This window comes from Pangasianodon hypophthalmus, chromosome 10 (genome assembly GCF_027358585.1).
Source record: "Pangasianodon hypophthalmus isolate fPanHyp1 chromosome 10, fPanHyp1.pri, whole genome shotgun sequence".
Classification (NCBI taxonomy): Eukaryota; Metazoa; Chordata; class Actinopteri; order Siluriformes; family Pangasiidae; genus Pangasianodon; species Pangasianodon hypophthalmus.
This window is the reverse complement of record NC_069719.1, coordinates 10476631-10500498: the sequence shown is the minus strand read 5'-3', so window position 1 is coordinate 10500498 and position 23868 is coordinate 10476631. Positions and strand designations below refer to the sequence as shown.

Below are 23868 nucleotides of genomic sequence, written 5' to 3'. Positions count from 1 at the left end.
GGAAGGAGGAGGAAACTTGAGAACCCAGAGGAAACCCACGTGGACACGGGCAGAACGTGCAAAACTGCACAGACAGTAACCCAAGATCAGGGTTGAACCGGGGACGCTCAAGCTGTGAGGTGGCAACACTAGCCACTGTGCCTCCCAAAATAGCCTTGTGAATGCCTTTTATTTGCCATTGATACTGTACATTAACATACAAATATTTTCTGGGTTGAGAAAAATGAAAACAGGTTTTAAAAAATCTAACAAGTCTACTAAACAGGGAAATCAAACTGTGCTGGGCTCCTTCTTCCCAAGAATATTTCAGCACCCCTTTCACACAAATACCCAGGTGGGAGTTTAATGCATATGTGTGGGGAAAAAATGTTTTACCTGATGTTTGCAGTTGATGCCTGCAATCTCCTCTGCACTTTTTTTTAAATAGATTTATAACAAATCAGTTAAAACCTTAAAGATGTTTGGGAAACGTATGCATACAGTAAAATATCTTTACTCTCATTGTATAAAGATACTGAAACTGAATAGCAACTCCCTGAGTCTAGTTGGGCAAGAGCCTCAGGGAATCTGCACGTCTTCAACAACACGCGTGAAAACACGTTTGGGACTTTTATTTTAGATTGTCCGTGAATTGGAAATATATGAATCGTAATTCCGTATTCATTGAGTCGGTTCTTTTCTGGGTGTGCTTTTCTGAGCTTTGAAGACAAATTTAACTCGTGTAATATAAACTGCAAAACCAGAACAGATGATATTAAGATAATATTAAGTCCATTACATTATGTTGCTGGTTGAAACCAAAGTCAGTGTAGACTCGACACACACACACACACACACACACACACACACACCGGATGGTGCAGCAGGGAGTTGGTTTAGGAATCGATTCATTATGAACTCAATGTGCAAGTGTCGGATTGAAGAATCATTTCGGGATCCGACTCTCCGCGCTTTGCCACGCCCCTTATCTGCCTCATATTGGAGTCAGAGAAACGGGACCCGATTAACTAAAAAGTGATGAACACACAGCTAGAGCTCTGGATGTAATTGTGATTTTAGATAGAAACCTTGGCGTTGTAACAGTTGTATAGTTCTGTGAGAGTTCCAGAGAGTTCTGTGTCAGCTGGCTAGTTACCTAAGTTTGTTAAATCCGCGACGTATCTAACTAGCTAGCTTAGCTAACGTCAAACTTTTGAGCCTTTTTTGGCGTGCCAAGCTGTTTGTCTGCGGGCTGTTATGAAGAAGAAACAAGGAAACGTATTTTAGAGTTAGTCGTACGTCTTTAATATCAAATACGTGTAGTTTTACTGAGATGTCAACTGAGTAAATCCTTTTTTTTAACTAAAATACAACACTAGTTTTGGCTAGGTTGCTAATGCTAGCTAGACAACCAGTAGAATTTTATTAGCTAGCAAATCTGACAAAATCATTGGTAGGCTCGAGACTGTACTTGTGCAGGAGTGTTAATATTACAAATTTAGCTAGCTGGAGTGATCAGGCTGCGCGGCGCTGATCATGTAGTATTGTCTCATTACTGCCATCGTGTTTATCATCAACTAAACGGCTGTCAACAAAATGTCATTGGAAGATTATGAGCGGCATTACGCGTCTCTGTCGGACTCGGGCTGCGAGTCAGTGAGCAGCGCCCCGGCACCAGGCCTGTTCAGCGGCGAGGAGGAGAAGTTACACTACATTCCCATCAGGGTGCTGGGGAAGGGCGCTTTTGGGGAAGCCACCTTATACAGACGCACAGAGGTAGGCATCAGCACTTCTTCTTTTGTCTTGCACTTTTGTCTTGCATCGCTGTTTTCTTGTCCACTAGATATGGTATGTTACATCCTTAAAATATTTCCACAAGACTACTATGCTTGAATACTTGCTTTATTCTTTGCCTTTGCCCTTGAGTTATTTGGTCTGTTGACCACCCCAGACTATCTTCCGTTTTCTCACACAAGTTACAAATGCCAAAGACAGAACAAGAAGCACTGTGTCCAGTTTTCTTCTCAAGAATGTTGTTTAAAGTCAAATTTGGACAGGTTTGTTTGTGTTTGTTTTAAACCCTGTCCCTTACTGTTATGGGCCCCAATATGAGAAAAAAAAGAAAAATTTTGGAAGTATTCTTGTTTTAATTTTATACTTCATCACCTTTGGAAAAGCAGTTAATTTCTGATGACTCATCCAGTACTAGTTTAGTGTTTCTCCAATTAAATGCTGTCTAAAGAAAATATATGTCCTGCCCCCGGGCGAGTCTTTCTTTACAGTAGCAGCTTGTTAGCAGCAAACATGGTTCATCAGTGCATTTGTGGTAACGTGTCTTCCCACACACTATTCCCTTTTTCAGCCATCCCTTGGTTGAGGAAAAAATGCTTAGCATTGTTTGGGGTTCATTCATTTTGAAGAGGCTGGAATTTGTTCGCCATTATGTGACAGGAATAGGACAGGAATAGGACAGGAATAGAGGAGCGTTTTACCAGCTTGGGGATGTTCAATCCTGAATTGTCCTGCTACTTCAGACTGATCAATCATGCAGTTCTGTCTTTATATAATGTCAGAGCTTCTCAATTAAGTAATATCATTTTTTGAAGTAGTGTAATATTTAAAAATCATTATAATCCTCACATTCAGATGTGTCAGATGCCTCATGTTTATGACAGAGCAGCTCTTCTTCACTATCAGCACAGATGACGGTCGACCTCAGCTCAGACTTGTTCATCATAACTCCAAAAACATATGGCATCTCATAATGTAGGATACTGTCCTTATTAAAGCCAACAGGAGTGAGTGAAGGGGGTGTGGCGTATGTCAAACATGTATCTGTTGGCTGTTGTGTAAATCAGTGAAGCACTTCAACATGCCATTGCTCTGACTCTCCCTTTCTCAGGATAATTCCTTGGTGGTTTGGAAGGAGATTGAGCTGACCGGTCTCTCAGATAAAAAGCGCAGAGATGTCATGAATGAAATCAGCATCCTGTCCATTCTCCAGCATAACAACATCATAGCGTATTACAACCACTTTATGGACAAGAACACCCTGCTGATTGAGCTGGAATACTGCAATGGTCAGATGCTTTTTTTATATTGCAGTCCATTTTGCTGTTTTTTAAATGAACATGCAACATATAAAACAAAAATCTAGCTGTTAGATTAAAAACATCACACGTATATACTTTTTTTTTTCCAGGTGGAAATCTGTATGACAAAATTAACCAACAGAAAGGACAACTCTTTACACAGGAGGTAATATTTTAAAACAATTGGAAAAGTGTCTATAAATAGTTAACGTTATCTTATTGTGACATTGTACGTTTGATTATTTTCTTAGGTTGTTATATGGTATCTGTTCCAAATTGCATCAGCTGTGGCTCATATTCATAAAGCTGGTGTTCTGCACAGGTATGAACTTTACATCTATGTCTGGTACATGTTTGCTGCCTTTTTTTAAAAAAATATTTTTATAATTCAAGCTTATATAATTCAAGAAAATTGAGTTTTTATAGGAACCTGTATGCTTTTCTTGTGCACTTTAAAGGGACATAAAAACATTAAATATCTTCCTCACCAAGACAAACTTAATAAAGCTAGGAGACTATGGTTTGGCTAAGAAGCTGGATTCAGAGTATTCAATGGCAGAGACAGTGAGTGAATTCACCTACAATAATAAATTTCATTGATATTTCCTTTTGAATCTGATCTAAATAAGATCACTAATCTAATGCCTACATTTATCTGTGTGCCTCAGACATCACATCATTCACTTAATTTGCCTCTCACTCACTCTGCAGAAACTGCTATACCTTATATAGTGTTGCAATCTGTATTTTGTCCTCCAGTGTGTAGGCACTCCATACTACATGTCACCGGAGCTTTGTCAAGGGGTCAAGTACAACTTTAAATCAGACATCTGGGCCATGGGCTGTGTTTTATTTGAGCTTCTGACTCTCACCAGGACCTTTGATGCAACGGTATTTATCTAAAACAGCTGTGTCTTTAAAGTTGGCTTACAGTGTGTTGTTAACCCTAGCACTGTTAGGCCTAGCATTGCTTATTGCCCATTTTCAATCTCCAGAATCCTCTGAATCTGTGTGTGAAGATCGTCCAGGGTAACTTTACTATGGAGATGAACTCAGATGTTTATTCATCAGAGCTCATAAAGATAGTCTACGCATGCTTAGATCAGGTGAGCAGATTGAAATATATGTGTGTGTTTTTTTTGTTGTTGTTTTGTTTTGTTTTGTTTTAATATATATATGTATGTATTCACGGTAGTCACTTCACCTGATGTTTTTGTGTGGAGAACCATGCCTGTGTAGTAAGAGTTAGAAATAATGCAGTTTGGGCAGCAGCACAAAATAATGCAAATGGACATGCTAACACAAGATTGTAAATCAGCAGTAATGAGTGCATATACATTTCTGTTTTAGGATCCAGAGAAGAGACCGACTGCTGATCAGATTCTTGACCGGCCTATCATCTCCTGTGATAAACAGTGAGTATTAAGATGTCATTATTAACAAAAGTGTGGTTCATAAAGACTGATAATGGTAATGAGTCAAGTTTCTATGCTATTGAATAAACTGTTTATTTTTACATTGAGTTTGTGGCTGCACACTGTTTCTGTGTTTTAGCTTTTGTTACTTAGTTAGTTACTTTGAATTATTACAGTACTGTGCAAAAGTCTTAGTTACACTCGTTTTTTTAAATACTAATTTTGTCTTAGATGTTTATTTTATGACTTTTGCATTATTGGGTCAGTAAAAACACTTTACATTTCCAAACGTTACTTTTCCAACCCAAATTAAATTTTACAGAAAAGCATTTGTATGTAAGTAAAGAAAGTAACATATTATGTATTAGATCTCTGTTCAGCAAAAACAGAAGCAAGAGCTAGAGTCAAAGTTTCCAGAAGAGCTGTGGCAGATTGTCCAAGATGCTTAGAAAAACTTACCAGCCAAGATTTCCATAAAACTGTACCTGTAACTGTACCATTTTCATAAAAAATGTGTACCTGAGACTACTTTAAAGCCAAATATTGATGCTGTTTAGTTTAGTGCTTTTTGATAGATAAAACATTTTAATTTCATTATTTTAGAAGGCAACTTTGCTTTACAGCATTTTCTCACATGGGCCTCAGACCTTTGCACGATATTGTATGTCATCAAGATGTACTGTTAGTGAAGCAGTTTTAACTTAATACAGTTGCAGTGGTTGGAGTTTCACTTTGGCATTTCTATCTTTCTATTTACTTTTGCAAAACATAAGGTTTTACTTTCAGGACCAAAGCACCAGAACATAAGGTTTTACTTTCAGGACCAAAGTACAAAACATAAAGTTTTGCTTTCAGGACTAAAAAAAACTCTAAGTAATTGAGTGTAAACAAGTAAGTAGCTCAAACATGAAACAATAAAAAAAATTGTGAATGCTTGCAGGAAGTTTGAGGGGCGTGTGGCTGCACTGAATTCAGCCATAAAGAAGCCCAGGTATGTGTAACAGTTTGTAACAGCCTTTAGCAATGCTGTTTCTAATATAGTCTGCTTTTACAAGTTTGGGATTTACTCTGTAGGTTTTTTTTTTTTGTTTTTTTTTTGTTTTTTTTCCCCCTCTCCCTCCTCTTCAGGTTGAGCACAGTATCAGACACCCCAGTTGCTGTAGTAACCACTCGTTCCAGAGAGGTGTATTTCTGGGGAGGAGGGAAGTTCACCCCTCAGAAACTGGACGTGTTTAAGGGTGGCACTAGTGCTCAGCAAGTGTGTGCAGGGGAGACGCATTTCGCTGTGGTTACTGTGGAGAAAGAGCTTTACACTTGGGCTGTAAGAATCTTGTTTTAAACATTTTGCACATCAGTGTAATAATCTTGTTTTTTCTTGGATGGTACACCTAAAAAAAAAAAACGCATGCAGAATTAATCACCTAGTATTTGCAAATATAGTTGCTTTTTTAATGTTAATATTAATGTTATTTGCCTTGTCATTAAAAAAAAACAAAAAACTTGCTGTAAAAACAGAGAACCTAAAAAAACTCTTGCAGTAGAAAGCTGCTTGATTCTTCTAGTTAGTAGGAAGTGGAGAGGGTCCTGAATTTGAGAATTGTTCTAAGGATAGATATGTGTATGTACTTTGTGTTGATTCCTTCATGTCAATGTACTTAAAAAAAAAAAAAATAAAAAAAAAAAAGGTGGTTGCCGTTTGCTTTGAGGCACGACATAATTTCAGTTGGACAGAGATTAACTTTTTTCCAACAGAGAATTTGATCTGCATTCCATTGTCACAGTGTATTGTGCTGTATTTTTACATCAGTGTTAGTTAATACGAGTGAAGCAAGCATGTTTATTTCCTCTGTAGAGTGTGCAAGGTGGTGCTAAAATGGTGGGCCAGCTTGGGCATGGGGATCAGGCTTCATATCGACAGCCTCGCAAAGTGGAACGTCTGCAGGGAAAAGCCATCAGGCAGGTGTCTTGTGGGGCAGACTTTACTGCCTGTGTAACTGGTAAGTAAAGATTAAAAGCTCATTGATTGTGTTAAAGCTGTTTGAGGTTTAAGAAAAGTAATCGAGCATTTGAATACTTCAGTAGATCTTATTGCTGTATTAATAAAGCCAAATGCTTGTTTAGGTTTGTGAATGTATTTCTTTGATCTTTCCTACCAGATGAGGACCAAATGTACATGTTTGGCTCAGACTATTACGGCTGTATTGGTGTGGAGAATGACATGGGTATGGAGGTTCTTGAGCCGGTTCTGCTGGAGTTCTTTCAGGAACGACCAGTGCGACAGGTGTCTTGTGGAGACAACCATGTGGTAGTGTTGACTCACAGTGGAGAAATCTATTCCTGGGGCTGTGGAGAACATGGTAAGCACTAAATATATTCAGAGTACCACAAAAGAGGATTGCAGTATTGGGTTTAAAGTAACATATGTTTATTTAACAAGAGATTATGTTCTTCTGGACAGGTAGACTTGGCCTGGACTGCGAGGATGACTTTGCCTCTCCTATGCTAGTAAGTATATATTATGTTTGCATAAGCCTTGCAGGCATTTCTGGTAAACATTTACATTGCTTACATGTAATCTGTGCTGAACTGTTTCATGATGCATACAGTTAATTGTGCAGTTACACACTGGTACACATGTATATAGCAGGGGTATATGTATTATGTGTACTTCAGTGGTATTAGTAATTATTTTATTTTATTGTGATCCTTTATATTTTAATGATAGTTCTAATACAATACTTGGCATATTATTTATCACAGTAACATATGTAGAGCAGATGACCTTCAGCTTGAGCTTAAGATATTACTGATAGTGATCAGTGGTATGATTCCTATTTATTTCATATGTTGTCAGTTTTTTTTTTTTTTTTTAAGGTTTGCATTATCTTCCTGAATGTGCTGTGTGCAAATAAGAGTGTTTATTTCACAGTAATCTGCCTTACTAATCTGCCTGCATCATATGTACACTATGCAGGTGGAAGTGCCAAAGAGTGCCTCTATTGCCTCAGTGTGCTGTGGCAACGATGGAACTTTTTTCCTTACAGAGTCTGGAAAGGTCTTGGCCTGTGGAAACAACGAGTTTAACAAGCTAGGTCTCAATCAAGGCATTACTGGTATCAAGAACCACCCTGGGGAGGTATGGACCTCATAGAGGTCTCACACTATTGAACAATTTCCTGTCTGTCTTAGCTGATTTTTTGTTTAACCTTCAGACTCTCTAAGAACATCTAAATCTCCATCAATTAGGGTTGTCAGGACATACCATACACAACAACTCTGACTTTAGTAAAGCTGCTTGCCCGGTTTAAGATCCAAATCATCGCCCCTGGAAAGACCCATACAGCAGCCATTGATGGTAGAGCATTTATTCCCTTTTTGAATATGTCTTATGGCTTTACAATGGAAAAAAAATATCACTAATCACATTCTGTACAGGAAAACATTTGAGTAACTATTTGAAACTGAATATCTATTATTCCATTTTCTGGTCTATGTATCTGCAGAACGGGGGCGTCTGATGACATTTGGCTGTAATAAATATGGCCAGCTTGGTGTAAAGGACTTTAAGAAGCATCAAGGGGTTCAACTGCTTTTAGGACCCTTTGGGGGAAAAGTTGTCTCCAAAGTGTCCTGTGGAGATGGCTTCACGATTGCTGCCACAGAGGGTGAGCAAAGAGAATATCACTGGAAAGATGCAAAAAGGGAATGTACAGGAAGTACACTGAAATTAAGTACACTGACAAATATTATTTTTGCCCTTCAGATAATCAAATCTTTGCCTGGGGAAATGCAGGAAATGGCCGTTTAGGCATGCCTGCTGATCGAGGATTTGGCTCTGAGGTTTGCCCCGCTCTTCCTCGCCCCATATTTGGTTCCCTGCATCACGTACCTGACTTGTCCTGCAGGGGTTGGCACACAATCATTATCATGGGTAATTAGCTTACTTTCTACCCCAAGTTGTTACAAACCAAAATAGTTTGAAATATGATTCTTTTGAATATCAGGTAGGGTTCAGCATTAGGATATTAACAGCCTGATCCCATCCACTTTTTATGCTTCTCACAGAAAAGCTGCTTAACTCCAAAACAATCCGTTCAAACAGCAGTGGACTGTCCATTGGAAGTGGTAAGAAAATGTATTTTGTTTTTGTGATATTTGTGTTCATATACAGTCCCCTTCAAAAGTATTGGAATGACAAGGCCAATTCTTTTGTTTACTGACATCACCAGACTGTTGCATTCTTCTTTTGTGATGCTTTTCCAGGCTTGTACCAAATCCTATTTCAGTTGTTGTTAGTTTTGGGGGTTTCTCCCATTAGTTTCCTCTTCAGGAGGTGAAATGCCTGCTCAGTTGTGTTAGGGTCTGGTGATTGACTTGGCCAGTCTAAAACCTTGCACTTTTTCCTTTTTTGTGTTGGCAGTGTGTTTTGGGTTATTGTCTTGCTGCGTGGTGAAGTTCCTCCCAATTAGATTGGATTCAATTCTCTGTAAATTGGCAGACAGAATGTTTCTGTAGACCTCTGAATTCATTCTGCTGCTACCATCATGAGTTACATCATCAAAAAATATTAGTGAGCCCATTCCAGAAGAATCTTTGCAAGCCCAAGCCATGACACTACCTCCACTGTGCTTGACCAGTGAGCTTATATGTTTTGGATCATAAGTAGATCCTTTCTTAATTCACACTTTGGTTTTTCCTTTACTTTGGTAGAGGTTAATCTTGGTTCCAGAACTTTTCTGCATCCTCTCTGCATTTCTTTGTGTATTCATATCAGACCTTCTGATGAACGGTTTGCATCTTGTGGTATGGCCTCTATTTTTCTGCTCTCAAAGTCGTCTTCAAACGGTGGATTGTGATACCTTCACCCCTCCCCTGTGAAGGTTGTTGGTGATGCCACTGACTGTTGTTTTTGGGCTTTTCTATACAGCTCTCACAATGTTTCTGTCATCAACTGCTGGTACACCAGTAGTTTCCTTCTTTTTCAGGACATTCCAAATTGTTGTGTTGGCTATGCCCGTTCTATTGGCTATGCCCACTGCTTGTGGAATGGCTCTTATAGATTTTCTTTCTTATTTCAGCTTCAAAATGGCTTGCTTCTCTCCAGTAGACAGCTCTCTGGTCTTCATGATGGTTTATCCTTTTAATAACAAATGCACTCTTCACAGGTGAAACCCAGGGCTCAAAGCAAGAGTAGATATTAGAGCAATTAATTGTTTAAACAATCAGTCTAACAGGGCACACCTGGGCAACAAGAAACACCTGTCACATGTTCCAATATTTTGCTGTGAGGATGCACACCTGGCACTGAGTTGGCTAACCAATCTCCAGCCGCTCCTTTATCCTTCTCTCCCACTGTGATTAGCCAACTCAGTGCTAGGCGTGCGTCCTCCCAGCCTGGCCCCTCCCTCCTGCTTGTCACAGTGCCATGTTCTAAGTTGTTTAACACATCTAGATGTAAATATCAGGAAATGAAAGCTGAAATTCTGATCTATCATCTCATTCATCTTTTGATCTCAAACCCAAATGTCTTCAGTGTATAGCAAAAACAAAAGAACTGGCTTTGCTGTTCCCAGTACTTTCAGAGGGCAATGTACTTTCAGTTACCGTATTAATTGAGTGCTTAATTTACCTGATGTAAATCTTTAGTGAGTGTACTGACCTGAATTCTGCTTTATCTGTATTATTGTTAGGGATAGGTCAGAGCTCCAGCTCCTCTATGGACTTGGATATTGAGCCTGGGTCAGACTCTGAGCTGCGTGAGGGCTTTATGGGAGGCACTGTGGAGGTTGACCTGGAGGAGAGAGGTCCCGAGACTCCATCAATGGTATTAGTGGAGAGCAAGACCAATGAGAGTTCTTGTCCATCTTGGCTCCGCAAGGTATGCACTACCAGTTACTTTAGTAAAGTACTTCTCTAGAACTGGTAGCCTTCCTTTAGGTTCCTGGAATTCACTTCCAGTCTTCCCTCTTCAGGAGCTGCTGGATGCAGAATTCATCCCCATGCCTGATGGCTCCAGAGATTCCATGTCTAGCCCTCTCGCTACGTCTTTCACAGAACGCGCTACGCTCCCATATGACGAGCTTCAAGAACTAAAGGCAGCTGCTGCAGCTGCTGCTAGTGGGAATGGCTTTATGGTAAGGGCTTTAGAAAAATTAGAACCCCTTTTCTGTTAAACTTGAGGAGGATTCTTGGGTTGTTTGATATCGAAAGTACTTAAAAAAAACACAGTAGTATATTTTAATTTTAACATTGTTCATGTATGCTGTATATCTTGTAAGCAAACAGTATGGGTAGACTATGAGAGCATAAATGGCTTGGACTCTGGAGCATGGAAGAAAAGTAACCTGCCACAACAATGTCCACAACAGACTTGCTGCCAAGCGAGCAGTGAGCTTGCACAGGTAAGAATTTTACACAAACAGAAGCACAAAAATAGACAGCTTGAGTACTGCTATGTTTTTAATAAGCCTCTGCCACTAGGTGATGGAGGCATTATGTTTTCAGCTTGTCCGTCCATCCAAGATTCTCGTTAGTGCGATATATATCAAGTCCGAATGGTTCAGTGTTTGTAGGTTTTACGTAGAATTATCATGGAAACCAGCATGTAAACTGATTAGATTTTGGAATGTTTGTCATGCAGAGATGTTCTTTACACATTCATGTTCAGGAGCTCAAGGCCCATTTTTGGCTAGCTATGATTTTTTTTTTCATCGTTCCAGCCATGTATGTCTGTCCATGTGTCCTGAGATTACAGTTAGTGTGATATCTCAAGAACGAGTGGTTGAACGTTTGTAAGATTTATATGGAATTATCATGCAAACCAGAAATGATTAGATTTTGGAATTGATCCTAACAGGGTCAAGGTCATGGCAGGGACAAATGTCTGAAATAGTTTTTCTTCAGTAGCTTCCTTCCTGTTTGAAATATATTTTAAGGGTATTTCTGGGATACAAATTAGTACCAAGAAGGACTAGACTTGAGGCAGAGGCATCCCCATCGACGCTGCTGATGTTGAGTTCTACTTGTTTTTAATAAAAGGGGTAATATTAAATCAGGTCCAAGAAAAGCACCAGAGATTTGTGTCATGCCTTTAAGCAATTTCACTTGTTTTTCATATTACATGCTTAGTTCATAGTAAAGTGTTTTATCTTCTGTTGTAGCTCAAAGAAGTGGTGAAAAAGAAAGACGCAACAATCCAGCTGTTACAGAAACAGGTGAGTAGCTATTTGTTTCTATATCTGCATGACAACCGTTAGCCTGAATCACATCGTCTTGAAGTGTGTGCTGTGCCTGGTTTATACTTCTGTCTGTGTATTTCCAAACACATGAGGATGTCATGCCCAGGCAGTCGCATAGATATCTGCCTTCATTTCTTGAATGTAATTTTAATGTCCACAAGGTGGCAGGAAATAAACTGCAGTACTAGATGTTGTAATGCTGGGAATTGCCAGTTACTTACTTGGGGGACAGTTTAAGATTTTAGGTTTTCTCCAAAGAAAAAGACGAGGGTGGATATTACACATCAAGAGACTATGTAAGGATTTTGGAGGTGTGCCTGTTAGCCCATCTATGCACTGGAGATTAGGTTCATTAGGATTACAGTGAAATATTGTTTTAAACACCCATCTGTTTCTCAATTTTCAGTACAATGACCAGCTCCAAGAGAATGAGAGACTTCGGAAAGCCATTAATGACCTCAAAGAAGCATCTGATCATTGTGACAAGAGGAACCACCAAGGGAGTCTACCTGATAAAGAAGAATGAGGGAGAGAATGAGACAGAACATGGATTTTATAACAGAATGCAGACAAAAAAATCTTCTCTGAACTGAAACCTCAGTGAGTGAGTAGCTGACTGGGGAAGATGTTAGTCATTTGGACCTGAGTCTTCCTTTCATCACAGTATGAGGGGAAGGACTGTGCATCACAACATATTTTTGCTGCCTCTTGGTAAAAATCAAAGATTATTCTCTTCTTATGTTAGTACAAGGTTATATTAGTTGGCCACAGCATTCCTGCTACATCATGTCTATGTTTATATGCATGTCAGGCAACAGTGTAATAATTTTTTATTCTTGAACCACAATATGAATAATTCGGGATCGGGACTGCTCAAGACTTGACAGATCTTTAATATGTCTATTTGGATTGTGGAAGCTATTGCCAAGACAGCACCTGACAAGCTTTAAGCCATTTCACGTGTGGCGCCATTATCTTCAGTATTGATTTCTACACCAAAATGTCTTTTGTGGTTTTCCTCACAGGAGAAAATGCGTAGACATTTCCTTTGGTTGTGTATTGTGGGGCCTTTAGATTAGATATGCAGAAACAATATTCATATCTATTTTCTCATATGTCTCTTAACATACTTTATTTTGAAGAGTTATTGAGACCTGCAACTAATGATGCATCATTTAAAAATTTTAATCCGTTATGTGCGAATGTGTATATGAATGGTTTTCACATATCATCCAAGAATCTGTGATGATGAATGTACTACTGATTTTCAGACTATGTGTGATTGTCTCCCTCTTGTGGTTGCGGTGTGTATTTTGTATAGTTCAGGTGGCACTAATGAGAGGTGACCTACTCCTGGATGTTCTTTATGTAAGTGTTTCTAAATATGGGTTAATCTTGGGGTGCTTGTCATTTCTTTAATTGTGCCTCCTTGTTTTCTTTCTTTGTTCTTTTGTTTCTTCTAAGGAAGTGAGGAAAGGAAAAAGGACAGCAAGAATCAAGGGTGAACATATTTACCAATTGAGAGATCCTTGCTTGCTGGAGCATTACATTAAAGCAACTTATTGATGATGCTACACAGGGCATAATGAATCTGCATATGCACCGCTTGGAGATCAGGCACATTTTAATTGCTTTTTATTCAAGGTTTTTATTTGTACCTATTAGTGAAATTTCATGCATCATGTTATTGTAACATTTATTGGAATTTGATTTTATAGGAGAGGTGTATATAACCTGTAAGATATGTAGAACATAAAAAAAGAAAAGAAAAAAAAAACAGATTAAGCTGTGGCCTTAGCAAAAGTTTAGTAAGTCACTGAGAAAACCTGTCTGGAAAACTGACTTTCGGGCTGGAATGCTCGTTTGTGTTTGGATGTGCCTCCCGTCAGCCACTGTAGATCGTGGGGGCGGAGCTTTCTGAAGATGCGTGGTAATCATTCAAATGTCTTTCACCACCTAACCGTTAGAGACCTAATCTTAAAAAAATAAGATTGGTCTTACTTAATGCACTTTTAAAAAATGTCTGCATATGTCACACGGTACAAAAAAAGTATAGTAAGGATCAGTATTTTCTTTTTTTTTTTTTTAGAAGTATCTCCTTCATTCCTCTGATTGCATTTAAAGAACTGATGTGTCTGTGAAAGTGGCAGGCTTTGATTTCTGGGTCACAGGCTTAAAAATGTAGGATTGATGAGTCAAGGAGGCTCATTTAGAGTTTTGGGGCATGCCTCTTTCCCACCCTCTTTTTTTTGGCTTGCTGCCACCTTATTAGTGTCTGAAGGCAGAAGCCAGTTAGCTGATCTTTTTTGTGGCGGGCTGGCAACACCAATTTTTTTTTTTCCCCCATTATGATGTTTTAGTTTATTTTTTCCACTGGTTTCATTATATTAAGCTTATGATTTTCTCTGCAGTCCACCTGTTCTGTTGAACTATTTTACTATAATTAATTTTTGACCTCTGCTAGTTTTCAGTGCCTGTGTGTGGGTACTCTGTTACAACCCAATTAGGACATAAAAATTATCTTGGGATACATTATTCCTTTGTCTTTTTGTATTACAAAATCCTGTAGGTAACATTTTAATGAGATGGTTATCAAATGTACATCCAATCTCGGAGCACACCAAATTCTCTGCTTTTTTAAGGTACAGTGAAACCAAAGACATTTTTGTGTGTGTACATTGCATAATTCTATTTTTGTATTTTGTTTTCTTTATGGTCATTTTCTATCCGTGGAGCTATAAAGTTTATTTGTATGCTCCATTTGTTAATGATGGACAGCAAATTGCCGATATCTTCAGTGCAAACCCTAAGCTGTAGCCTGCAAACAAAATATATATATAATAATACCATTAAGTGCCTTGTTAACTTCTAAAGCAGATTATGCCAACTTATGATGGTATATAATGTTTCTGCTTTCTATATTCCTTTATTTTATTGAGATTTTCATATTTTTCAGATACATTTTCAGTGCTTTTCTACATTGATACAAGTTTGCACCAAAGATTTTATTGCCAATGTCTATTGGATGTATTGAAGTGTTTTCCATATGTAACTGCACATACTTAAAAGAGAGAATTGCATGCATTGTATTAATAAAAGCACTTGAGTTTTAATAATGTGCACTTAACCACATTACACTGTACAAATGTTTGCTTTGTAAAAGTACATGTTGAGTAATTAGATCTTATTGTTTGTCATCTGACAACTGTTATCCCAGACAATGACATAATTACTTCAGATTTGCTTTGTGTTTACATTCATTTTGTCTGCATTATTTTACAGTGTCATTTAGTTTTGTGGGCAGTGGCCATTCATTAAAACATTTTTCTAAAAGGCAAAAATATCACTATGCAATCCCTGCCATCATGTTTAATGGCGCTGCCTGGGAGGTGGAGGTCTGCTCTTAATGTGCTGGCACTTTGGAATGTGCCTCTCAGCCGGACCAGGGGCAAAACGTCTGCTACAGTGGGGACAGGTTACATAATCTGAATTCAGATCTGCACTTGGCTGAAAGCCTCCGGGTGCCGGAGCACGAGCCTGGCGTATGTTACGAACGAAAGCCTCATGTTTCTGACGCCAATTACTCTTCTTGGGCTGGGGACATAAAAAAAAAAAAAGTATTTTGATGTAAGCAATACAGCATAGTATGTAAAACAATTGGAATGGTTAAATTATTACATGTGCTAAAACCAACCTGTAATCCTAAATTGCTATTGTGTCTAGTCTACAGATACTTGCAGTTTACCATGCTAAGATCTTAATCTTGCAACTATTAGTTTGCATATAATGGCAGTGGCTGCTATTGTTTAAATAATGTAACCTTACCTCTGGTGCTTTACTTCGACCATTTGTCTTCATAAACTCCTCTAGCTCAGTGCCTTTGGCCCGGTACTGTGAGGAGTCGAAGACTTGACGTTTGGGTTTTTGTGTTTTCTGACAAATGCTGATATGCTTCTCCAGACGATCTTCTGTAAAATGTCTGTTACATACTTTACAAGGTACAAGTTGGAAATCAGTGTCAGGACGGCTTTCAGGACTGAGTTGCACTTGCTGGAGCCTTTTACTGTTATGAGTGCTTGGATCAGCTTCAGGGAGTGGCTTTTTGAGAGGCTCACCTGCAGCCCTGTTACTATACTGATGCACTCTCTCTTGAGTTGCTAAATGGTCCTCTATAAGTACATTCATTTTGTCATGCTTGGAGACAGCTTTCCCTTTAATATGTGAATTTGAAGCAAACTTGTCCATTAGGTCCCACTGCTGATCCTCATCATCTATCTCCATGTCTTTCTTGAGCTTTGCTCGTTCACGTCTTCTCTTTTCTCCATCATTCACTCTCACTATTTCCTTCTCCTGCCAGTCTCTCTGGTCCCATTCTCTCATCTCACTCCCTTGTCTTTCCATTGCTCTTTCTCTCCTTGTTTTGTCTTTTTCAGTTCTTGTCCTTTCCCACGTATGCCTTGTCATTTCTTCAAAATGGTCCCATTCCTTTTCCACAGTCTTTGTGGTTCTCTGAGTATTTCTTCCCCGGCTCTCCCACTTTATTTCTTCTCTCTTTTTCTCTTTCTGACCAGCATTTGTCTCTTTCACATGATTCACCTGTCTTTCTATAACATCTTTCGCTCTAACCCAGTTATTGAATCCCTCTCGTTGTCCTTCATGTCTTCTGCCTCCTAAAGCCCTGTCTCTGGCGCTCTCCCAGTCCCAGTTTCCTTTCTCCGTATAATTTAACCTGTTTTCTGCTTTCCCTGTGTTCCTCTGCTCCTCGCTTTTCACCTTGTCCTCAGATGCAGTTCTCAGCTGAACCTTCCTCAGTCTTTCCACTGCCTTTAACAGCTTTTCTTGTAATAAAATTTCTTTTTTGTGTATTTCCTTTGTCAGCCGGATCTCATTTTCATAAAGTCTGCGTTGGCCCTTGTGTAATATCTGGTACTCATTGAGTGATTTGCTATTGGCTTCACCTCTTTCTCGGGATAGGTCATTGGAGTCAGCATCAAAATGCTCTAATTTACTCTTATCGTGTTTCTCCTGTCTCCTGTTACTGGTCTGTTTACCGTTTTCCCAGTGCTCCTTACGGCAATCAATCCTCTTTTCGTCTTTTTGTATAAAATAATCACTGTCTGCTTGGCAGTTGCTTCGGTTAAATGCTATTCTGTGGCACCCAGGCTTCAGAGGGAACATAGTGTCCATTTCAGATCTTGCTAAGGAAATATTTTGCTTTTCTTCAGAATATACTTTTCGCCTGGCAGTGGCAGAGTTGTGCCTCCTTTGGACAGGATCTGTCCAGTTGTTATAGGGGAAAATGTCCTGCTGGCAGTCTGTCATAGCTGCCCCCTTTCTCTCCTTGTCTTCCTGCAGTCTAAAAGGAAAAGGTGAATTGTGGCTGAAGCCTTCTCTTCTCAGGGGTGCAAGTTTTTCCAATACGACCCCTTTCTTGAAAAAAAAAAAAAAAAAAAAAAAAAGGAACAGGATCAGCCAGGTGCATAAATGGTAGCTGCAACATGCTGAGTCACTACAATATTTCCCAGTAATGATAAAGACATTATTTATTATTCATTATTTAAAGACATAGACTTCTGCTAAGCTCTATTAAAGTATTTATAATGTAATATATGGTAGGTCACTCTTCCTTGACTCTCGATCACCTGCTGTATATTTTTGAACTTACCATAACTCTATCGCTTCTCAGATGGTTGCTTTTTCTCTTTTATTTCACACTTTCCCCCTCAAGACCTCATGCTGTCCGGGATTTAAAACGAAAACGACAACAAAAACCTAACTCGTTAACTATCCGACTTGATTGTTATAATGCAGCTCGATTTGTTGATACATGTTGCCTAGAGACAAGAAAACAAACATGGCTTCCTTTCACTTATTTGATTGGTTCGTGAGATCTGACGTCAGGTGATTCGTCAGATGCGACTCCGATTCCTTTTCCAGATCTCGCGAATCGAGTTCAATAGGCGATTTTACGCGAAACGTTTCTCGACTCTCGATTGTATAAACTAAAACAGGATAGTAACAGATTTTTGTAGAAGAATTGATGCGACAATAAGTCACTTTAAGTGTAATAAACAACTGTATGATATAAACGATATAAATAATAAATAACTGTATTATATAAATAACATGAGCCTTGACGTTTAATAATGCATTCCTTATACCTGACATTTTAATTAGCAGTGTACTTTGGAGAGCAAATAATATGCACGATAAGCCATTTTGAGCGAAGCTGAAGCGTGTGGAATCGACTCTAAAGCTCCACACTCGATTCCCAATGACTGGAAACGGAGAATCGACTCCGAAGCTTTGAAGCCCACACTCGATTCCCAGTGACTGGAAGTGGAGAATCGACTCCGAAGTTTTGAAGCCCACACTCGATTCCCAGTGACTGGAAACGGAGAATCGACTCCGAAGTTTTGAAGCCCACACTCGATTCCCAGTGACTGGAAGTGGAGAATCGACTCCGAAGCTTTGAAGCCCACGCTCGATTCCCAGTGACTGGAAGTGGAGAATCGACTCATTGCGTTCGGCTCCTGTCCCTAAGTAACCGAAAACGAACAACACCCGGCTCTGAGTGGAGGATGTTTTCTGCTGCCTATGAATAAAACAGTACTGTTTCCGAGACAATCTTTATATCTATTGCTCTGGAAGGTATAAACCTGTTTCCAAACCCCGTTCTCTGTTTAAGGTGGTAGCTGGCTGATCATCTGTAGCTTGACTTGCTTTAATGCGGTAGTGTCTGAGAGCTAGCATTAGCATAGTAGCTTGCTAATGTATTAGCATGTTGGGTTAGCGGGTTTAGAGGAGTCTTATTTATATAGAAATTTATCCTCCATCCAGACCGTAACCATGTCCACAGAGGAGCTGCTGTCAGTAGATTATGAAGTATATGGGAAGGTCCAGGGAGTGTTTTTTCGAAAATATACTCAGGTAAGGTTAATGGTGTACATCACAGCTGTGTTGGATTTATTGCTACTGCATCATCATGGATATGGACCAGGGACCCTTTTAACTGTAAAATAAATTAAACTGATCCCTCAGTGCAGGTTGTTTTATGAACATTATTAAATAGATAACATTATTGTATTATATTTAAAGAGAGTCATAGAGCTTTTATACTCCTGAACTTTCCCCTAGGTCCAAGTTGACATTATTTATAGGTCTTGTTGTTTTTGTGTTACTGAGCTTTGGCTTAAACCCATTCAATTCAAGTTACAAATCAAACAGCCTAATAACTATAAAAACTCAATAATAAATATAATAACTTTGATAATGGTGGATTGTGATTTTCACTGCTATAACTAAATTAAAAAAAAAAAAAAAAAGTCATAGATTGCTTGGCTTTGCTTCACGGACCCCGGGGTAGAGCTGTGCCATATTGTATCGTCCATGATATACAGGTACAATTCCTCCCCATGATAAGAATTTGTCATCCCGTAATATTGACCATATAGCTGATGATGTGTTTAAGCGCCGCAACATGGGCATCTCACACATAGAACGAGAACAAGCATGGTGGAAGGCAGAGTTGCAACCCTAGACGAGGAAGAAGAATTAATTCCTAAAAAAGGAGCTTCCTCTGTAATATGGAAGTGGTTCGGATATAGATCAGATTTGAATCAGTTGGCTCTCAAGACTGTATGCTGATGTGACTTTTGGCCAAAAAGATGAGTGCTGAATGTTACTATTTTCATATCGTCATTTATATCCTTACCACCAAAAATACCATGAAATATCGTCACATAGTTTTAAGTCTATATCGCCCATCCCTACCCTGGGGATCCTCGGACCCCCTTTAAGGTGTAAAGCATTAGTATGAACATGATTTGTAATCTGTGTGTGTTTTCAGTCTGAGGGGAAGAAGTTGGGTTTGGTTGGCTGGGTGCAGAACACTTCGGCTGGAACGGTACAAGGTCAGCTCCAAGGTCCTGCATCTAAAGTCAGACAGATGCAGGAGTGGCTCAAGACCACAGGCAGTCCACAGTCCCGGATCATAAAAGCTGATTTCAGTAATGAGAAGAAAATCGAGAGCATGGACTTCAAGGATTTCAGAGTTGTCCGCTAATCAGTGGAGTAAACTAATGGACTTGTGAAATGAATTCTAATTTTATTTAAAGATGTTTAAGATAAGCTATTTGTCTGTTACACAATAAATACACTCCGATGATGAGATAGGCTGTACCTGACATGTGCAGTAATAAATCATACACATAACATAAAATGCACTTCCTTTCTGATGTGATCTTTACATACACCTGTTATTTATTATGCACATTGTGCTAATACTTTTGAACCAGTTGCATCAGTGGTAATTTTTTTATAATTTAAAAGTACGCTTAGGGAAGACCATTCAAAAGTTTGATTCAGAAGTCTTATCTCGTGTCCACACTCCGGTTCAGCTAGCCGGTTCAGTATTCTGGGAGTGTTGTCATTTTTCACTTATGAAACCATACACAGTGAATGATTCCAGCAGTGGGTAAAGAATATCTGCAATGCACATTGTAGGGATTAGAGCAATCTTTCAGAAACAAAGTGAGACAGTTGCAGTGATGAATTATGGCTTCATAAAAAGTTTGCGGTATGATAGCATATTTCTGTATGCAGTCCCCCCTGAAAGTATTGTAATGCTTTGATTTGTTTTGATTTCCTGATGTTTACATCTAGAGGTGTTAAATAACTTAGAACATGGCACCTTTTGTTTGAACCCACCCATTTTTCAAGTGATCAGAAATAATGGAACATGTGATAGATTATTCAATGCTCTGAATGGCTACTCTTAGTTTGAGTCCTGCTTTTCACCTGTGAAGACTGCATTTGTTGTTAAAAAAGATAAACCAACATGAAGACTAGAGAGCTGTCTATGGGAGAAAAGCAAGCCATTCTGAAGCTGAGAAAAGAGGGAAAATTGATCAGAGCTATTGCACAAGCATTGGACATAGCCAATACAACAATTTGGAAAGTCCTAAAAAAAAGAAAGAAACCACTAGTATACTAACAACCAGACATTGAACAGGTCGGCCAAGGAAAACGAGAGCAGTTGATGACAAACATTGTGAGAGCTGTGAAGAAAAATCCAAAAACAACAGTCAGTGACATCATCAACAACCTCCACAGGGGAGGGGTGAAGGTATCACAATCCACCGTTTGAAGAAGACTTCGAGAGCAAAAATATAGAGGCCATACCACAAGATGCAAACCACTCATCAGCAGTAAGAATCAGAAGGCCAGATTGGAATTCACAAAGAAAACACAGAGATGAGCCACAAAAGTTCTGGAACCAAGATTAACCTCTACCAAAGTGATGTAAAGGCTAAAGTGTGGAGAAAGAAAGGATCTGCTCATGATCCAAAACACACAAACTCATCAGTCAAGCATGGTGGAGGTAGTGTCATGGCTTGGGCTTGGATAGCTCCTTCTGGAATGGGACCACTAATCTTTATTGATGATGTAACTCATGATGGTAGCAGCAGAATGAATTCAGAAACATTTTGTCTGCCAGTTTACAGAGAAATGCATCCAGTCTAATTGTGAGGATCTTCATTATGCAGCAAGACAAGAGAAACCCCCCAAATCAAACAACAACTGAAAGAAGTTGTGGTACAAACCTGAAAAAGCATCACAAAAGAAGAATGCAGTTTGATGATGTCAGTGGGTGGCCAGCTTATTGCAGTTATTGCAAGCAAAGGATATGCAACTAAATATTAAGTGTTATTTACTTTAAGATTGTCTGTTCCAATACCAAAGTTGGTGTTTAAAACATCTAGATGTAATTATCAGGAAATGAAAGCTGAAACTCTGATCTCTTGTCTCATAATTATCTTTATCTCAAACCAATCAAACCAAATTTCTTCAGTGTGTAGAAAAAAGAAAAAGAAAAAAAAAAAAAGAATTGGCCTTGCTCTTCCAATACTTTTGGAGGGAACTGTATGTCCAAAAGTATGTCATTAGGCCAGTCAATAGGCCACTTGAGTTCTTCAGAAGTAAAAAAAAGTAGTCTCCACATGATCAGATAGCATTGATCAGAAGTGTGATAGTAAAACGCTGTGAAAAGACAGTAAGCATGGTAAGTAATAGTAAATAATGTAGGAGAAATCACATCATTTTGACTGCATGAGGATGGTGAAATGTCTTCTCAGCAACAAGCCTTCCACAGAGATAATCAAGAAATGAAATGAGGTTCTGATTCTGTAATGTATGGGCTGATTCAGGATTTGTGGTATGATGTTCCTGTGCACATGGTGATGTTGGTGATGTCTCTGACTCATTCACTGTGGTCCTTCGTAGGGTTTTGTGTTACTCAGTTAGCTGCTATCAGTTTGACATTCAACCTCCTATTCATTTGTATTTGAACTTTAATGTAATCAGACACAAAAGTATGTAAATATTTGCAATATTTGAGCAGTAGATACTCATAGGTTTGCTGGTATGTATGCAAGGATTTTGAAGATGGCATAAGTGCTTTTTGTGTCAAAAGAATAAAAATGTATTTACAGTTTGGCCCACATCGAGCACTGTTATGCTACCTGTGTGAAGATTTTTCAGTACGTGAACTTGGTTTTAAGGGCGGTACGGTGGCACAGCAGGTAACGTTGCCACCTCACAGCTCTAATGTTTCTTTGTGCAGAGTTTCTGGGATTCTTGTGTGTGCACCGTGCTCTGTGGTGGACTGCAGTGACATTGCTCATTTGACTGGCAAAGTGTCTTCATGTTCCAAGACATTCCAAATAGTGATTTCTTGCGCTACAGATCTGATTGTTCAAATTTTCAACAAGCACTGTAAATTACAGCTCTGCTACATGTGTACCGTCAGGGTAACAGGACACATGTGACCAATAGGAACATTTCCCAATACTCAATGGGGATATAGTGGCATTATTATAAAACTGGAGAACATATAAACACATACTAATCCAAATTGCTTGAGTATTCGGCAACGTAAGCCATTTTCAGTCTGCAGTCTCTGCAGTGTTTCATCACTGTGCACCAGTGTACGAGCTGTACATTTTCAGGACAGACCACAGTGATAAAAAACATCTGATTCTGATAAATGACTAAAGCTCACCATTAAGATTCTACTCTCTTTATTATGCATGCAAAATATAGATTCAAGTATACCTCAGCTCATTATTCTGTAATTAATCTTAAAGTATATTATTCAGTAACCACCATGAATAATCCAGTACCTACAGTAAAACTAACAGGAAATGCATGTGGTTACAAAAGGGAAGAATGTAAACCTGCAGCCACCAAAACTTGGCCCTGGATATTTAAGCAATTAACTCAGTTTCATAGGGTTTTCAAATTATGGCAATCGTTTCTGAAATAAAAGGTCACGTTTAAAAGGGGGGCCACAATACCTGAGTAAACTAATCCTTTAAAATGTAATAAAATCACAAAACAGGAAAACAAATGCACAGAGGCTCTTCATGGGTCTCCAAAAATTCAGTGCACAAGCTCACACCATAAATTTTATTGCAGTCATATTGGTATGCTGGCAGCAGATACTTACCTCTCCATAATTCTTTGCTTCCACGATGTTTCATGTCTAAATTGACCAGCTGGTCTAGGACCCTCCCAGTACCTAGACCCCAGAATGAAAAGACTTATTGTGAGAGAGCCAAACATTCCAGGAAATGACTATTCCCCCTCCACCTCTCTCCTTCCCAATCCAAGCCTGGCTGCATGTCTTGTACACTATCTTTTTTTTTAAAAGGCTCAACAATCCAAGCCACCCATATGGAACCTTGCACCATGTATAATTTTAAGTCCATTTAGCAAAGCTCTTGCAATGCTTGGCTCCCCTACTGTACACTAACTACTGCTACTGGAGCACATGTGAAAGATAAAATGGGAGATTTGCTCCCAAAACAAACCACAAACATGTCATAGTTGTGGTGGCAAATTTCATTTTAGATGCATCTTGTCCTGGAGGGCAAACAGCTGTGCACAGATATGTGTTTATTTCCTCCTCTAACACACTGAATTTGCCTCATGAAAGCCTTGGTAATTACCTGATGAGCTGAATCAGATGTGTTAAATGAGGTGGAATGCTAAACTCTGCATTGCTGAGGCCCTCCAGTCTGACACCCCTGCTTTTGAGAATAAAAGACGTGATCAAACATAGAAGGGTTTCTTGACTGCAGT

The 23868-nt window shown here is 39.0% G+C and overlaps 3 protein-coding genes across 6 annotated transcripts; 2 read left to right on the top strand and 1 right to left on the bottom strand.

Annotated features, from left to right (window-relative positions):
- Positions 1–910: 910 nt before the first annotated feature.
- Positions 911–14840, top strand: LOC113538853 (serine/threonine-protein kinase Nek9). Of its 2 annotated transcripts, XR_008302516.1 has the most exons (24): positions 911–1755; positions 2882–3059; positions 3182–3237; positions 3323–3393; positions 3530–3635; positions 3831–3962; positions 4067–4177; positions 4422–4486; positions 5427–5477; positions 5615–5807; positions 6339–6483; positions 6643–6843; positions 6945–6991; positions 7461–7622; positions 7733–7841; positions 7990–8151; positions 8250–8417; positions 8552–8611; positions 10177–10364; positions 10459–10620; positions 10765–10887; positions 11647–11700; positions 12131–13092; positions 13193–14840. XR_008302516.1 is itself a non-coding variant. In XM_034308007.2 (23 exons), the coding sequence occupies exons 1-23, from the start codon at positions 1576–1578 to the stop codon at positions 12248–12250; spliced, it is 2844 nt and encodes a 947-aa protein (XP_034163898.1). In that variant the 5' UTR covers positions 911–1575; the 3' UTR covers positions 12251–14840. The 2 variants fall into 2 exon arrangements, 1 of the variants encoding a protein (XP_034163898.1); XM_034308007.2 differs by having other exon boundaries at positions 12131–14840.
- A 142-nt stretch (positions 14841–14982) lies between these two features.
- On the bottom strand, positions 14983–17672 carry zc2hc1c (zinc finger, C2HC-type containing 1C). 2 transcript variants are annotated; one of them, XM_026933928.3, is made up of 3 exons: positions 17390–17672; positions 15550–17154; positions 14983–15318 (listed from the first exon to the last, which is right to left on the bottom strand). In XM_026933928.3, the coding sequence occupies exons 1-3, from the start codon at positions 17390–17392 to the stop codon at positions 15094–15096; spliced, it is 1833 nt and encodes a 610-aa protein (XP_026789729.2). In that variant the 5' UTR covers positions 17393–17672; the 3' UTR covers positions 14983–15093. The 2 variants fall into 2 exon arrangements, with proteins under 2 accessions (XP_026789729.2, XP_053093448.1); XM_053237473.1 differs by having other exon boundaries at positions 15550–17150.
- Positions 17673–18012: 340 nt separating this feature from the next.
- acyp1 (acylphosphatase 1, erythrocyte (common) type) lies at positions 18013–19949 on the top strand. 2 transcript variants are annotated; one of them, XM_026933931.3, is made up of 3 exons: positions 18013–18375; positions 18565–18654; positions 19574–19949. In XM_026933931.3, exons 1-3 carry the CDS (start codon positions 18322–18324, stop codon positions 19787–19789), a joined length of 360 nt encoding a protein of 119 aa, XP_026789732.1. In that variant the 5' UTR covers positions 18013–18321; the 3' UTR covers positions 19790–19949. The 2 variants fall into 2 exon arrangements, with proteins under 2 accessions (XP_026789732.1, XP_026789733.1); XM_026933932.3 differs by having other exon boundaries at positions 18013–18654.
- Positions 19950–23868: the final 3919 nt, after the last annotated feature.

What these genes read in the sequence shown, in the direction of transcription:
- acyp1 (XM_026933931.3), top strand. Translation starts at nt 18,322, where the DNA reads ATGAATAAAACAGTACTGTTTCCGAGACAATCTTTATATCTATTGCTC. An exon ending in TATATCTATTGCTCTGGAAG is followed by an intron (nt 18,376 to 18,564) that starts GTATAAACCTGT and finishes TCCTCCATCCAG; the next exon opens with ACCGTAACCATGTCCACAGA. An exon ending in TTTTTCGAAAATATACTCAG is followed by an intron (nt 18,655 to 19,573) that starts GTAAGGTTAATG and finishes GTGTGTTTTCAG; the next exon opens with TCTGAGGGGAAGAAGTTGGG.
- zc2hc1c (XM_026933928.3), bottom strand. An exon ending in GTCGAAGTAAAGCACCAGAG is followed by an intron (nt 15,319 to 15,549) that starts GTAAGGTTACAT and finishes TTATGTCCCCAG; the next exon opens with CCCAAGAAGAGTAATTGGCG.
- LOC113538853 (XM_034308007.2), top strand. Translation starts at nt 1,576, where the DNA reads ATGTCATTGGAAGATTATGAGCGGCATTACGCGTCTCTGTCGGACTCG. An exon ending in TGGACTGTCCATTGGAAGTG is followed by an intron (nt 8,612 to 10,176) that starts GTAAGAAAATGT and finishes TATTATTGTTAG; the next exon opens with GGATAGGTCAGAGCTCCAGC. An exon ending in GTCCATCTTGGCTCCGCAAG is followed by an intron (nt 10,365 to 10,458) that starts GTATGCACTACC and finishes TTCCCTCTTCAG; the next exon opens with GAGCTGCTGGATGCAGAATT.